This window comes from Falco biarmicus, chromosome 10, assembly GCF_023638135.1.
Source record: "Falco biarmicus isolate bFalBia1 chromosome 10, bFalBia1.pri, whole genome shotgun sequence".
Classification (NCBI taxonomy): Eukaryota; Metazoa; Chordata; class Aves; order Falconiformes; family Falconidae; genus Falco; species Falco biarmicus.
Window position 1 is genome coordinate 2,330,136 of NC_079297.1, and position 15,195 is coordinate 2,345,330.

At 49.2% G+C, this 15,195-nt stretch overlaps 1 protein-coding gene across 7 annotated transcripts in view; it reads right to left on the reverse strand.

Moving 5' to 3' along the window:
- Nucleotides 1-2,801: 2,801 nt before the first annotated feature.
- TOX2 (TOX high mobility group box family member 2) overlaps nt 2,802-15,195 on the reverse strand; it is a 150,755-nt gene continuing 138,361 nt past the window's right edge. For all 7 annotated transcript variants that reach the window (XM_056353951.1, XM_056353950.1, XM_056353957.1 and 4 more), the window contains exons 6-9: nt 14,276-14,356; nt 11,971-12,378; nt 9,763-9,893; nt 2,802-3,951 (exon numbers count right to left, since the gene is read on the reverse strand). In XM_056353951.1, the coding sequence (XP_056209926.1) occupies nt 3,915-3,951; nt 9,763-9,893; nt 11,971-12,378; nt 14,276-14,356 (657 nt within the window). In that variant the 3' untranslated portion in view covers nt 2,802-3,914. The remainder of the gene's footprint in view (nt 3,952-9,762; nt 9,894-11,970; nt 12,379-14,275; nt 14,357-15,195) is intronic.

Genomic DNA, 15,195 nt, shown 5'->3' on the forward strand with positions numbered 1-15,195 from the left:
ATGGGAGACTCGGCTCCCAGTTGCTTCCTTGGAGCAATTCCAGGTCCACGACAATTAGCCAACAGCTCGAATACCATTTAAGCACTGCTGCCATCATGCAAATTTAGAGATTAGTAGGGATTAGAGTGGTCTGGAACATCTCACAATTTCTTATTAATGCCCCAAGCTCTGTAATAGCCAACTGCCCTGCATCCCTGAGATGACTCCTGCATCACTGCAGTGGAGACGGGTCGCTGTGTCCCCCATGGCTGCCACCAGCCTTTGGCCATCACCTGCCTGCAGGTAAGCAGAGGCAGCAGGGCAGCCCTGCAGGAATGTAGGTAGGATGACTACAAAGTTGTTAAAACTGCGGTTGTTGTTTTGCACAGATAATCCTGAATTGGCAAGGTCACCTTTCAATGGCTCCCTGCGCTGCGGTCCTGAGAGGAGAGGAGACTTCACTGGAGGCTTTCACATGGCTTCAAAACCACTGATGCAGCTGGGGGCTGCCTGCTGGGGAGCAGGTCCATGGGGCTGCTGGGCATCGTGGATGGGCACCTTCCTGCAGAAAAGACAAAGCACAGGGACCTGGCGTAATGCAACGCTTCCAGTGATGACCTCTTCCAGACCCCTTCCCAGGGTTGGAAGCCTCTTCTCTGTGATTTCAGAGTCTCAAAACCACCTACTTGCCACTCATGAAAAAAATTAACGTTTCAGAAACTCTCCCTGGAGTAAGTCCTCTCTTTCCTGTGATAACACAAGGTAGGTTTTCATCTTAATGTCCTATTTCCACACCCCCCACCCCCAATTTTAATAATTGCATATTTGGAAGAAATCTCCTGGCTCTGCTATTGCAAAATAATTATCTGCTCACCACCAGCCAGCCAAGCTGGGCTGCGTTCTTAGTGCTTGCACAGCTCCTTAGGAAGTTTTATTATGCTCTGCGTTTTATTTTCAAATGGCTCAAGATTACAGAGATAAAAGGGGAGCTTCATGGCCCTAAGCTGGCCACCAGCAGGGAAGAGTCCCACCTTTATAGCTTTACCCATCAGCTCTCCTCCCTTGCCCATCTCCACAGCCGTTGTGCTGTGTTGGCGAGATTTTGCTGTGCTTATACCAGAATAAAATATAGGGTCACCATGGTCAAGGGGACAAGGACCAGGCACTTTTTCTGTTTATACTTGCAGAAAGCAGGAAGCTTGGGGTTAAAAGTGTAACTGCTCTGATGAGAGTTGATTCACGGAGTTACATCTTGATTTCACAGCTCTCTTATACCGAGAAAGCAAATGTTCTTAGCAGAGGGGACTGCCACTCAGTCGCCCCGCAGTAACACTGTGATGGCCTGGGAAGCAGAGGAGAACATAGATTTTATGCCAGGCTGATTGCAGGAGGAGCTTGTGACCCGCCTGGATTTCTGCAAGCCTCTGTGGTGTCCTGCAGCTCCAGGGACTTGCCACCTCTTGCCATGGTGCCATTATCTCCACCTCTCCTGGCATCCAGGGTGGTCTTCTGGGGACTGCTTGGTCCAAACCCATCATGCCCCAAACCGCTGCTCCAGCTCAGGTCTCCCTTATTGCCCCATCCAAAGCCGGCAGCTGCCGGGTGGGATTTTGGGGTGGGTCTTGTTTGATGTGCCAGCAGGGTGTGTGGGATGATGCTACGGCAGGTGTCACGAACACAGCAGGACAACTCCCATCACGTTTCTTGCCCTGTCCAGTGGCCTGTGGGCCAGCAAGAGCTTAGGCTTGGTGTTCTATTTGGGACTTACTGCAACAGGCACAGGGCAGGGCAGCGAGTTTTTGAAACATATGTAAAACCATTAGGTGATGAAAATGGTCATTTACCTCACCAGAAAAACCCTTAACTCTGAAGGGTGAGCTCTTCCCTGGTTTATTAAAATGGTCTGAAAGCTTAAAAAAGTTATTTCAAGTTGTTGGAGAACATAAATGTTAAGGATGCTTCATCACAGATGGGTAGCAGTGAGGAAAAATAGGATCTTTGCTGCTGCATTTGGACCCCAGTGAGACCTGGTGCCCCGTCCTGCCTGGGAGACACAGCCATGCCCTGCTCCCTATGCTTCTGTTAAATGCTCACTGGAAGAAACTGGGCCTCAGCTAAATGCCAGTAACTTGTCTGCCAGTGACACAATGTGGTGAGACTCCTACGGCCAAGCTGCATCTACACATGGGCTTAAAATGGTACCTTAATTAACAGGTTTCCTTCAGGCAGGTGGCCCAGGGTGCAAAATTTCATATTGTCTTATTTTTTTATGCCATTTCATTTTTCCATCCTTGCTGTCAAAGGATGGAGATGCCGTTTCCATCCTTACGCCATTTGAATTTCCCATCTTTTTTGTGTGCTTCTCATCCATGCCTCCTGGGACAGGTTGGAAACGGGGCTCTTGTGGGCATGTGCCAGTGGCTTGGTGACCCCTGTCTGTGAGGACACGTTCTGGCTGCTGAAGGGGGGGCACAGGGGAGGGGGGCTGATACGGCTGGGGCATGGGATGGCTTTGTAAGCAACAAGCCATTGCCTGAGCAAGGGAAGCACCCTCTGCTGAGTGTAACGTTGGTGTTTTCTGAGAAAATGAAAAACAAATGCTTGTGCGTCTGTCGCTGTGCCTGCTTTCACTGCTGGGGTGGTCACAGGTGTATCTAATGAAGTAGCAGCAGCACAGAGCAAGGGGGGAGAAAGAGAATGCAAGTGAGAAAGTGATGGGGAGAGGAGCGAGGGCTGGCAGTGCCGAGGAGAACCAGGAAAAGGCAGGGACCTCGCTGGCCAGGGCATTTCCAGGGTCGGCCCCCAGAATAAGGAGAGACTGGTTCAGTTCTACTTTTCATATGTTTTATTATAAAGAAAGGTAAGATAAGCATTGTGAACTGAATGTGCCAGGTGCTGCGAAAGCAGCACCATCAAACAAAATAAAAAATAAAAAAAACCCCAAAATGCACCTTATGAGAAACTGTAATTATGCTCTCTAATTTTTCATAAATAGACAAAAATCATTGTCAGCAATTTTTAAATAGATGGACATATGGCAGAAAAAATATAATAATGCCATACAACATGGATATAAATTGTCCATTTCTTGCTGTACAAATAATAGAAACAAGTTTGGCAGGCTTTTTTTGTTTGTTTTTTTTTTATACACATCTCCCTTCTATGTATAACTAAAAAAATGTGCTACAATTAATATAAAATGCTTTTACTATAAAGTAAACTACTAATTTTTTTCACAAAAAAATCTTAAAGATGTCTTTAGCACAGCTCTAAAACACTTAGTAAACTACTTACAACTATCCAACAAATTATATTTTCATGATCTTTTTTCACATTTCTCCTCTTGTATTTTGCCTTCTGCTCTCTCCCCCCACCTACCTAGGAATAGTTTTTATTTATTTTTTGTATTTTTTTTCGCCAGACATCCAAGGCCTTTGCATGTACAATATTCACACAAACTTCACATTTTCTTGCACAAAGTTTAGTGCTGTTAGCAAGTCAAAAGAGTGCATCCTCCTACTGAGCTGGCCTAATGCTGGAGGACACCAGACCTGGCCTATGCTGTGTCTAAAAGCAGTTCACTAGGAAAATAGTCTGTAGCTAAGCTGATGGCAAGCAGAAAACCGGTGTCCTTAGTTTACTTTTTTTTGTTGGTTTTGTGTTTATGTATTTTAATTTTTTTTGTGTTTTTTTTTTTTTAGGGTTTTTTTTTTTGTTCTTCACGATTTATGAGGTTTTGGGCTTCCACGGAAAGTAGTTTTTAGAGTTCAAGAGTAATCAAAGAAAACTGCTCTTAGAGCCTGGAAACGAAGCCAGCGACGAGGTGCAGTGGTAGCTGTCCCGTCCGTACGACTTGCTCGGTGCCTCCCCAGGTAGTCTGTCTGACCCTCTCAAGTGTCCTTCATCTGAGCCCCCTCAGAAAGAGATGGTGAGCTTTAGGTGAGGTAGAGTGCCTTGTCCCTTGGCAGCATGCTGTAAGAGAAACGAGAGGCAGAGGGTGAGACGGAGAGGGGCAGGGAAGCAGCCGGGAAGTCGCCTGGGGGGGCTCCAATTGCCATTTGCACACCTGGTCGCACACCCATTCCCAGCTGTGCTGGGTTTTTTGTGGCAACCATCACGCAAACCACAGTGGTCTGCACTGAGGGACAGGTGTGCGGAGGTAACCGAGCAAAGGGCACTTCAGGGTAAGTGCAACTTTAGTTCTTCCTAAATTTCAACAGTAAGGGCTAAGGCATACATTTCTTCCTGTGGCTTAACTTTTGCTCTCGCTGGGGCACAGGGGAGGGCCAGCTCTGGATTCCCCGCAGAGCACGCCAGCCTGATGCTGGTACCAGCTCCACCACGGCTGTGGGGTGCTGTGCCTGCAGTCAGCCCCTGGCCACCGGTCCCATCTCCAACACATGCTGTCCTTAGGCTTTTAAGATACATACTTAAGAATGTCCTTAATACATTCTTAGTAGCCAGTGCGGTGCTGTGTTCTGGATTTAGGATGAGAACAAAGTCAATAACATGCCGATGTTTTAGCTGTTACTCGGTGATGTTTATACTAAGTCAGGATTTTGTGGTTTCTCAGGCTTTGCCAGCCAGAGGGCTGGAGGGGCACGGGACACTGGGAGGGAGCAGAGCCAGGACAGCTGCCCCGGCCTGGCCAGAGGCATGTCCCGTTGCACAGAGCATCGTGCTCAGGATGGAAACGGGGGGAGCTGGCTGGGACGGGCCGGTCACTGCTCGGGGACTGGCTGGGCATCGGCCAGCGGGGGGGAGCAGCTGCACGGTGCATCACTTGGGTTGTTTTTTCCCTTGAGCTTTATTTCTCTTTCTCTTTTTGTTATTTCCCTTTCCGTTATTATTATTGTTGTTGTTGTTATCATCATAATCATTAGTATTACATTTTACATTATTTTGATTATTAAACTGTTCTTATCTCAATCCACAGATTTTACCCTTTTTTCTCCAATTCTCCTCCCCATCCCACCAGGGCAGGGCGAGTGAACGAGCTGATGCCTGGTACTTGGTTGCCAGCTGGGGTTAAACCATGCCACTAAGCTACGGAGGTTTAGAAAATGCTTTTGGATAAACTGTGCCATTCTGACGCTATATAAGGAGCAGGGGTCTCAAAAATATGATTGAGGGGCTTATGCCTGAAGATGCTTGTGGGTGTCCAGGAGGATTTACGTAAGTTTCATGGATGAAGAGGACGGGAGCAGGAGAATCCGCCTGCTTGATGCTTCTCTCCTCCTCTCCCAAAATAAGTATAACTAGAAAAAATGATGAGGAAGTGAGGAAAAAAAATCCTTGAGGCAGCAGGATTAGCCAGCCTTTCCCGTGGGTGTGACGAAGACAGCAGGAGGCACAAGGAACGCAAGGAGGACTGCGGTGCTGCCTCACGGGGGGCTACGGAGGGCTGGTGGGACAGCAGCCAGGCTGTGTGCTCTGCAACCACTGGCCCACCAGATCCTGAAATGATTGCATTCACGAAGCAATGACTTTGAATTCCAGGGACCTAGGTGTGTCCTGGAGAGGGAAGCTGGCTTACAGCACCCAGCCACGCTGTGTGCAGACCCTTTACAGCAAGGGGTGCGGGGAGGTGCCACCCCCCCCCCCCCCTCCCTGCCTGCAGCACCCAGCTCCCACCCTCCCTGCCGGCCGGTTGGCACTGGCAGCTTGTCACCAGCAGTTTGTCACCAGCAGTGTCCCAGGGGGAACACAGATGCTCTTTTCTGTAGGATATAGTAGAGAGAAGGGTGGCTGAAGTCCCTCTCCCCTGGCTGATGTGTCCTACGTGGGTTTTGCTCTGAAATCTAGGTTTCTTTTTTTGTTGTTGTTGTTGTTGTTGTTGTTGTTTTTTAAATGGGTTTTATAATCTACACAGATGTGATGGAAACTTGATCGGCTCCATCAAGACACCTTGGCCTTGGGAGGTGAAGACTACTACAGAGCTCTGGCAGACTCCGGTGTGGGTGTGCTTATGGGTGGAATAATAGGGAAACAGCAGACAGCAAGGTAGTGCTGTTGATAGAGCTGTCTTCTGACAGAGCGCAGAAGAGTCCGCACTTGGTTAATCTCCACATTTTTATAATCTGTGTTTAAAATGCAGAGTCTTCCCTACTGCACTCAGCTAAGATTTAATGCCACTGAGAAGCAGTGAGGTATTCCAGTACTAAAACTTCATTAATTTTACAAAATATGCTACAGAACATTTCCAAGTTCATTACAAAGTATTACCATAAATAATTGAATCCAGACTAAGTGCATTTGTGATGGTTTATTCTTGCCTTTTTACAGTGTTTGCTCATTTAGTTTCTGATTTGGAAAATTCCCCCATTTGGAGAGAATAACTTCATTGTCAGCAGGAATTAGCGGGGTTATAAACATCCCAGTGAAGTGGCTGTACATGCCTTTGTGCATCTGGACAAGGCACAACTGAGAGCATCTCATCTTTAGCCCGAAGAGGAGTGGGAAGAGGGGAGAAAAGTTGCTAAATGATGGCATCCAAAATGAATCTAATCCATGCCTTGCAAATGAGGGGAAGGACACAAAAAGATGAATCCGGTTCAGTGTTATCACCAAAATTCCTAAATGCTAGGAGACAAATGTAAAAGAAACCCTGCTTTGGAGTGGAAAGAGCTGTAATCAGAAGATAGGGCAGGGAAAACAAGTGAGGCGCCTCAAGGAATTAAGAAAGGTTTGCAAGTGACTGTAAACCCTGCTGCACCCTCGATACAGGTGAGCTAGCTCCCCTGGAGAAAGTCCCTGCCAAACTCAGGCACACGGCCAGCACCTGGGAAAGAGCAAGTGTGAGAACAAGGCTGTCAGGTGAGGGAGACAAGGCACTGTGTAAGTAGTTTGTGATACGATGGCAAAAAGCAATAAAATTGTACGCTGCAGTTGCTTGTGGGAAGTGATAGTCATATACTAAGCAGGAACTGAGAAATGATACCCGTGCCTTCACTAGCAATCTCGGGCGGCTTGGGCTTAAGCCCAGAAAGAGCTAGGAAAATTGGATGGAAGTCAGTAAGCACAAAATCATTAAGAATGGGGAGAGCATGAGCTAAGAAACATTTAAAGCTTGCTCTCTGACATGGCTGATTTATGAATTAAGGAGCGTCTGCTCGCAGGACCCTAGAATTTGAAGGGCATGAGGGAAGAAGTGTCATTTAATGGCATTTTAACTAGCATTGATAGGCTAGGGGGAAGAAAACCCCTACAGCAGTTCCCTTATTAGATGGAGGGCAGAGAAAGACCATCTTGTTAGTTTTTCAGAAGTTGTCTGGATGGCAAACACAACAGAAAATGTAGGACTGGGAGGGTTTGCCCCAGCTAACCAGTACCAACGTGTTGGAAGCTACAGAAATATCAAGGTCAGACATGAAATACAAACCCTAACACAGAGAGCAACACAGGACTGCCTGTGTGCTGAGGAGGTTGCTACGATCCTCTCTTTCAGGAACCTGGGACTCTAGAGCTGAGCCACATCACAACAGAAAATAATCCTTTTTCTTTCCAGCCAGTTGCTGATTTTGCGCCTCAGAGTGCTGCTTTAATTGCAAATAAGCTGAAGGCAGTTTTGAGGTTGAAATGGGCAATTACACGATCCAGAGACTGCCCAATTATACCTAAAACTGCACTGATGAATCAAACCCAACAAGACCTGCCTTCCCTTTACCACTGCTTTGCCTGAGTCCTGCTGGCTGCTGGAACCGACCCGGCACGAGCCCACCCTGCACCCTCACACCCAGCTCATGGCAAGGTGCCGGGGGGGAGCACAAAGGTAACGTTGAACATCACTTGGAAATCAGTGCACAGTACATTGGAGAAACCAGTCCCGACAGGAAGATGATGAGAATCGGATCATCTCTTTTCTCAACACAAGTGTAACCTTGAGACACACTGGGGCTGCAGTCCTACAAATGTGCGCGGATGCTACAAGCAATGCAGAGCATGCACGCAGGCAGCAAATACCGGGGGCTAGCAGGAGCAGGAGGTGATGGCAGTGCTGACGCACCAGGCTTTACAATAAAATGAGAACAAGCCAGCTTCGGGAGCTGGCTGCCAGCAGCTCGTGTGCTTCTAGTCATGGGCAAGGGCTCCCTCCTTAAAAGAGACTACATTTTTTGGTGCACTATGTGCTCTCTGCAGTACTGATCTATATCCACCTGAGTTCATTGCTGTAATCTACTCCAATAATTATCTGGAAGTCTCTGCATAATCTGTCTGGTTTTAGAATGACTTTTTTTCCAGGAAGCTGTGATAAATCCATGAAATTCGATATTTCTGCTATGACAAAGGCATGAAATGCATGAGCTTTGATCATGAATTGCATGGGCCCTCTGCTTACAATACGGCACTGCAGCCAGATGTCACACAGCTTGTTTTAGCAACACAGACCTCAATCCTGACTACTGCGGGAGTGTTTCACCGGTTTCTAGAGTGCCCTGAGCTTTCTGCATGGGGCCCGGGCAGTGGGATTTGCAGAGAGAATCAAGGGATTTTCCCAGCTGATCACCTAAGAAGCAATGCTTATTTCTAGGGGGGCTAATTTCTGTGGGAGCTGCCTCTTGAGATTCAGCACCTCTGGAAACTGGGATCCATGTGCTATAGCCCTCCAAGCATCTTTAGCATTTTGCCCACAGCATCCAAAGTGACTTTTATCATCAAGACCCAAATAGGTTCGTTCTTTCAGGTTGTCTGCAAGAGACTTCAGGAACGACCATGCAAAGGCTGCTGGCAGAGCCCAGACCAATGCATGCAGCTAAGCCCCCTTGGGCAGGCAGACAGCAGCGACAGTCTAATGGCTCAGCAAGTTATTTATTTCCCTAAAAGAAATAAACGTCTGCACAGTCTGTGCCCAGCCCAGCGATTGTAAGTGCACTGCTGGCACAGACGGGAGCTGTGCTCTGAAAAGGCTGGGAGCTTGCTGTTATCTCCAGTGAAAGCACTGTGTTCCAGTACTTCAAGCAAATCAAACAATACTCAGAAGCTACCAAGCCTCCTTCCCTACTTGCTCTCCCGGCAAACCACGTGCCTGTTCTGCAGAGCACAATAGCAGTCTCCAAACTATTATTGCTGAGCCAAGAGTGGATTAGGCAGAGGTTGGAAAGGGCTTTCACACCCTCCCTGTTCCCCAGCTTTGAGACTATCCTGATGTTTTTATTTATTGGGGAATTCAAGCAGCACTGAAGGGACCTTTGTGCTGGCACATTCGTGCTAGAGCTTGTAGGGCATAAGGGGGAAGATCAGTGCAGATGTACATGGCCCTATCCTGCATGGTGCAGCAGACTGCAGCATTGTGTGGCTCTTGGGAGACTGAAACTTTGGGCACTACCATGGTGAAACCCCGGGACCGATAAGGGACCCATTGCTGGAGACAACTACGGGAGGTTGTGACCTCAGGGATAAGAACAGTCACTTTAGGAACAGAAGGACATTGCTTATGGCCATGGCCACCTTCAGACCTCCAGGGACTCTGCCTGGGAGCCTGGGCTTCCCTGGCCTGCTCTAGAAGGAAATGTGTCCAGCTCCTGCATTGCTAATGGGATGGAAACACAGAAAAAGGAAAGCTCTTCATGCCCTCTGAAGAATCTATCTGTGAGTTTTAAGCTGCCTGCTTCCACAGCATCCTTTCAGTAAGCCTACAGAGAAGAGGAAACCTTGAACCTCATTGACCATAATTAGCCTACCAGCTTGCTACTGTACATTTTACAGCAGATTCTCAGCTGTTGCACACTGTCACAGTTCAGATAATAGAAAGAGCATTAGCACTGTGCTATTTTGTCTACTGGCCTGCAGTGGTTAATCCCACACTCTCTGCTGGGGTAGTCGTTGTCCCACTCAGTGCTTCCTGGGGGGTTTGATGCACCAGGCGAACGGGGTCCAACACTGTTTTGAAACTCAGACGAAATATGTGAGAAGTCCTGCAGGGTGGAAAAGAAAGGAAGGGTTACAGGAGTACACACAGCAGGAGAAACAGCAGATCTAATAATATCACATAAACACCTTCACATGCATTGCCCCAAAACCATGGCAGAGCAGAGCACAGGGTGAGCCCCAGGGACAGCAGCGGGTCCAAGCCCAGGACCCAAAACCACAGTGGTGGGACCTTGCAGAGTGCAAGTTATTGCAAGCAGGTGTCAATGCAGCAACATCTGTTTTACATCCCTCTTCTCCCCTCTTGTTTGTCAGGACGTCCCTCCTCGGGGGCTGGTGAATGGCTGCAGAAGACACGCAGCCGTGAAAGCCTTTGCATCAGCAGCCTGGCAATCAAACCCGTTTTTCCATTTCAAGTGCAGCTCCCTTTGCAGTAATGCGTTAGCCCATCGTCAGGTACAGTAACAAGGTAAGGAGCATCCACACAAGCAATGCTCTCTCCATCAGCTGTCACCGCCAGCAATTTAACAAGGACACTGCAGGACTGTTTTATCTGAAAGCTGATTAGTTTTCCCACTTTTGGGGGGTTGGCTTAATTAGGTCACTTTAGGCAATGTATACAAACAAGAGTCATGGTATTTACCTGACCAAGAACAGGATCTTCTCCAAAATATCCAAATTAGGGCAGTGTGGGTTATTTTTTTTGTCTTTTTATTCTTTATTCACAAATTTATGTGGTGTCCTTAGCAACAACAAGTACCCCAATTAAAGTTACTATGAGGATCCCCTTTTATGCTCATTTCTCGACATAGGCTATCACTGAATTACAGAAGCCACTTGGGCTTACGTAAAGCTAAAGCCCAATCACTGTGCTGAAGAAATTACTTGGAATACCCTGAACAGGTTGGAAATTAAAATCTGATTAAGGATCTGACCTTCCCACATGTGCTGTCTTTTTATTATGCTCAGGCATAACCCTGCTTCCACATCCCTGCTCTCCTTTGGTTTTCTTCTACTGCAACACTTGTTCCCAAAGCAACAATTTGTGTTTTCTCAGAGTTAGCCCCAAACTGAATAGGTCACATTATGGGAAAGGAAACTTTGTTTGCTGCTAAAGTACTGTACGAATGTTGTGATATATATCTAGTAAACATGTGAAACACAAATAATTCACCCTTCTGGGTGAATATTGCAGTTAAAAGTATCATCAAGTAAATGGCAGCAGCTGTGAATTCAGAGCACGTGTCCCCCACCGTGAATAGTTTGTCCAGTCCATATTTCAGATGGAGGAACTGGGGAAACCACTCGTCTCCTGACACTGGCAGGTTCTCTATGAGGCACAGGAAACGGCTTTTGCTATAGCCAATTTTTCCTCCAGATACATTTTCTTAATAGCAGCTTTAAAGAGGAGAGACTTTGCCCCTGCAGGCTGGCTCCCCGGGCACGGGCTGAGCCGGGCACAGCTGAGGGCGGTTTGCTTCAGCAGGTTTTACACATTCCTAGCACCGCTCCGCAGGACTGGCTGTGCTGCTGTGCTGGTATTATAGCATACATGCAACCACACTTTGTGTGCTCTCGGCTCTCTGCCACAAAAGCGATTTTCTCCTCTTGCCAGGCAGTTCTTAGAAAAATACTGATCTTATATTTCATTTGTGACATTGCCTCTACCCTTTTTCTCCTCCTGCTGGCAACGCCCCTGGATCCATGCTCTTATTCCATGCCCTTCCAGCCCCCCTTCTCTCAGCAATATCACAAGAGGGGGTTTTCACCAACTATCCAACCCACTGTTTCAGATGACCATCAGCAAACCCCATCAGACCAGGCTGGGGGACCATGTGCACAAAGAGGGGCACCCCCAGTTCCAGCAGCTTCCCCCACTGGAAGCGGCTTCACCGCCCCGGTCGCAAAAATCTGCCCCATTTGTTGGGGTGCTTATGCTCCCAGCTCAACACTCTTGAAAAAATCACCCCCAAACAATGAGATCTGCAAGCTGATGGAGCCAGAAGATCCCCTGGGGGACAACGTCGCCACCCGACATCCCCAAACCATCCAGAGCCCAACAGACCCAACGGGAAGAGGGGAAATGGTGCGGCTCGTGCTGCAAACCTCTCTCTGAGCACCTACCTGCTGCCCGGGAGGCGAGGCGTTCATGGGGGGCTGTACCTGTAGTGCCATGGGGGGGGACAGGAGGGGCTGCTGGGGGACCTGCTGCATGCTGAGGGGCTGGCTGAGGAGGGAGCTCTGCGGGTGGTGCAAGGAGAGCTGCTGGTGGAGGGGGGGGCTGATCTGGAAGGAGGGCGGCGGGGAGGCACTGATGCTGGGCAGCATGGGTTTGGAGGTGAGGGTCCGGGAGAGGCCAGGGTGGGGGTGGCCACGGTAGTTCTGCAGGTCTGACGGGGACAGGAACGAGCCCAGGCCAGGGTAGGGTGAGGAAGCCTGCGGCGGCATCGGGTACATGGGCTGCTTGGGGGGGATCATTTTGGAAGGTGGATTGCTCTGGGCACTTTTCGTCTCCCCCTGGTCAGCAGAGCTCTGTGGGAAAACAGAACGGAGGGTAATGAGAAAGGAAGGGAGGAAACATCGTTATATGTCCTGAGACAGCTGTCTGTCCAGCCGAGCTACCCGGACTCCCCACGGCTCCTGCTCCTCTCCCAGCAGCCGGCACGTGCAGCCCCAGCCCTGCGGCTCGCTGGGTGCAGTACCCGCATCTGGGAAATTAAAGTGCAGTAACTGGGCTGTGCCTCCGACAGAGCCTGCAGCATGGAGGGGCATCAACCTGTGCAGAGGCAAACCTCTCGCCTGCAGCTCACTCCTTAGATCCACATAGGTGGGTGACAAAATCACTTTTGCTTCCAATAGAGAACAAATGAGACTGCAAAAACTCTGCTTTCCTAATCCTGTGTGTTCCTGTGGCCCTGGTGGGGTCTATAATGCCAGGACAATGGTGGCCGCCTTTCTGCAGGGAAAAGAGAAGAACAACGTGACATTTTATGGCTCAGACAATGATGTTTTTGTCCTGCGATGGGCTCTGTAACGATACTCCAGATCCTCTCTCACCTGGCAGCCAGGATCACACTGTGCTGTTTTACTCAAAACAAAGTTGCTCTTCTGTGAAGAATCAGTCATTGGAGAAACCAGGAAAAAATGAAACCACAGAATGCCTTGACTCTATGCCTTCCATGGTACCTGCCCCACACTGCTGCTGGCACATTCAAGGCAAGACCTTGAGAAGTTTCCAGAGGGACCAAGAAAAGCTTTAAACGCCCCAGCAGTCCTTTCCATTCCCTTCTTCTGTCCTTGCTGCCGTTCTGTTTACAAGTTAAGTCAGGTAACTTCAAGCCCTTCCAACCCACCACCACAATCACCCAGATGCTCCAGATGATGGTTGATTTGGGCCATCACATTATTTCCCTTGGCAGCTGAATGTGATGATTAAGTACCGAGGGTGTTGTCTGGTAACAAGGAGAAGCTTTAAAGGAAAAAAGCCAACCTGATAAGCATACAGCCCAAGGGAAGCATATCCCCCTGAGCCAGCAAGCCTACGAGCTCTGCAGGAGCCACCCCAAACTCACCAGCTGCTAATGCCTGTGTCCCCTCTCTGAAGACACAGAGGAGGACAAGGTGTGAGGTCCCCTGGGGTGGGCATCTACATCTGGAGGGCTTGGCCCAGCGTTGCTGCCCCAGGTGCAGACTTGCAGCACTGGGAATTCCCATCTAAATCTGAAATCCCCTGGAAGTTCACTGCCAGGCGCTGCAGTGGGCTCTCGGGGTCTTGCCTGGCAGCAGGGCGTTAAGCCTGTATGTGCTCACATACTCCTCAACCTGCAGTTATGGGTCTTACTCCCTAAAACCCTACCCTCGGCTGAGCACGCACAGGGGAAGCAGGACCCGGGGTCCTGAGCAGCCGGAATGGCCCAGGTGCCCAGGGCAGGGTGCAGCAGGGATGCTGGCACCTGGCTGCTGCCCAGGGCTGGCTGGTGAGCCCAAGGGCTGGGGTGTCACCTTCCCCGGGGCCAGGCCCGGTGCCACCCACAGTGAGACATCCTCCTCCCCTCGCCGGTGCTCCTTCACTTGCTGCACTCACACCCTGAGAGCTGGGCGAGCAAGAACAGCCACTGGCAGTGGGGACAGGCAGCAGGGGCCCCTTTCCCTGGAGCAGGGACTCCCCTCCCCTGCTGTGACACCTGCTGATGAAGACAACCCAAACCGGGGTCTCGTCTCAGGGTGCTAAAGGCTGAAGTCAGCCTGGTGCCTGCCTGGCTGCAGAGCATTGCTTTTCGCTCCTCAGGAAGGTGGCTGACACTGATATCAGTCCTGATAGCATGCTTACACTGTACTTCTTACAAACTTGCTCCCCCCTGTAAAGTCCTATGAGTTGCAAATAATTCAGCATTGCCACGTCCACTGGCAGCGCGAGCACAGGCTGTACCTTGGAGACGAGGCTGGCCCGGTACGCTGCCAGAGCTTTCAGGTACTCCTTCTTCGCGGCTTCTGTTTTCCTCTTGTATGCCTGAAAGGACCAATCAATGGATAATAATTAATAAAGTAGAACAGGGTGCTGCTGGGCTTGGCTGCACCCTGCCTGCTCAATGGCACCTGCTCCACTGAGGCCATTCCAGCGCGCACGTGTGCGTGGAAAACTCATTTCTGCTGGAGAGGAATCTACCCCAAATCAAGCTAATAAAGCCTCCAGATTGGCTCACGCTGGGATTTTTGGTGGCATCACAGGCCAGAGTGGACTGCCTGCCTGTGCAGGCATTTTTGCACATCGGCTGTGAGAGACATAGCCTGATTTTACAGGGTGAACTCAATGAAATCACTTCCAGAGAGCAGTCAGCAGAGTGTGCAATCCAGGCTCTTGGAAGAGCAAGACAAGACCCAAAATCCCCAAATGATAGGACTAGCTGAAAAAAAACGGTGAGACACTCATAAATCCTAAACTACTCATTAATTTTCTTGGCTTTCCCATTACTAAGCCTTTAGAGCTCAAAACTCCAGCTCTCCTCTGCAGTCCTGACAGCTGGGAAGTGCTTTCTCGTCATATCAAATCCAAGATTTCTCCTTGTTCTTACAACGTGGGGAGCTGGGGCTTGCAGGAAAACAGCAAGTATCAGGAGAGTTTGGTACTCTAAGAAAAAAAAAAAAAAAGCCTTATATATGAATTACTGTTTATTCTTTTCTCTCTCCCCTGTAATGAGACATGCTTCACGATCATTTCACAGTGCTGGTCCCCTTTCTGCCCAGAGTTTTGCCCTCCATATATGTGAAATGCATGGTGTACTCCAGCCTGTCTCAAGCAGTGTGAGTCCTCGTGGGGTTAAACAGATTAAACTGGGCAAGTGAGAAGAA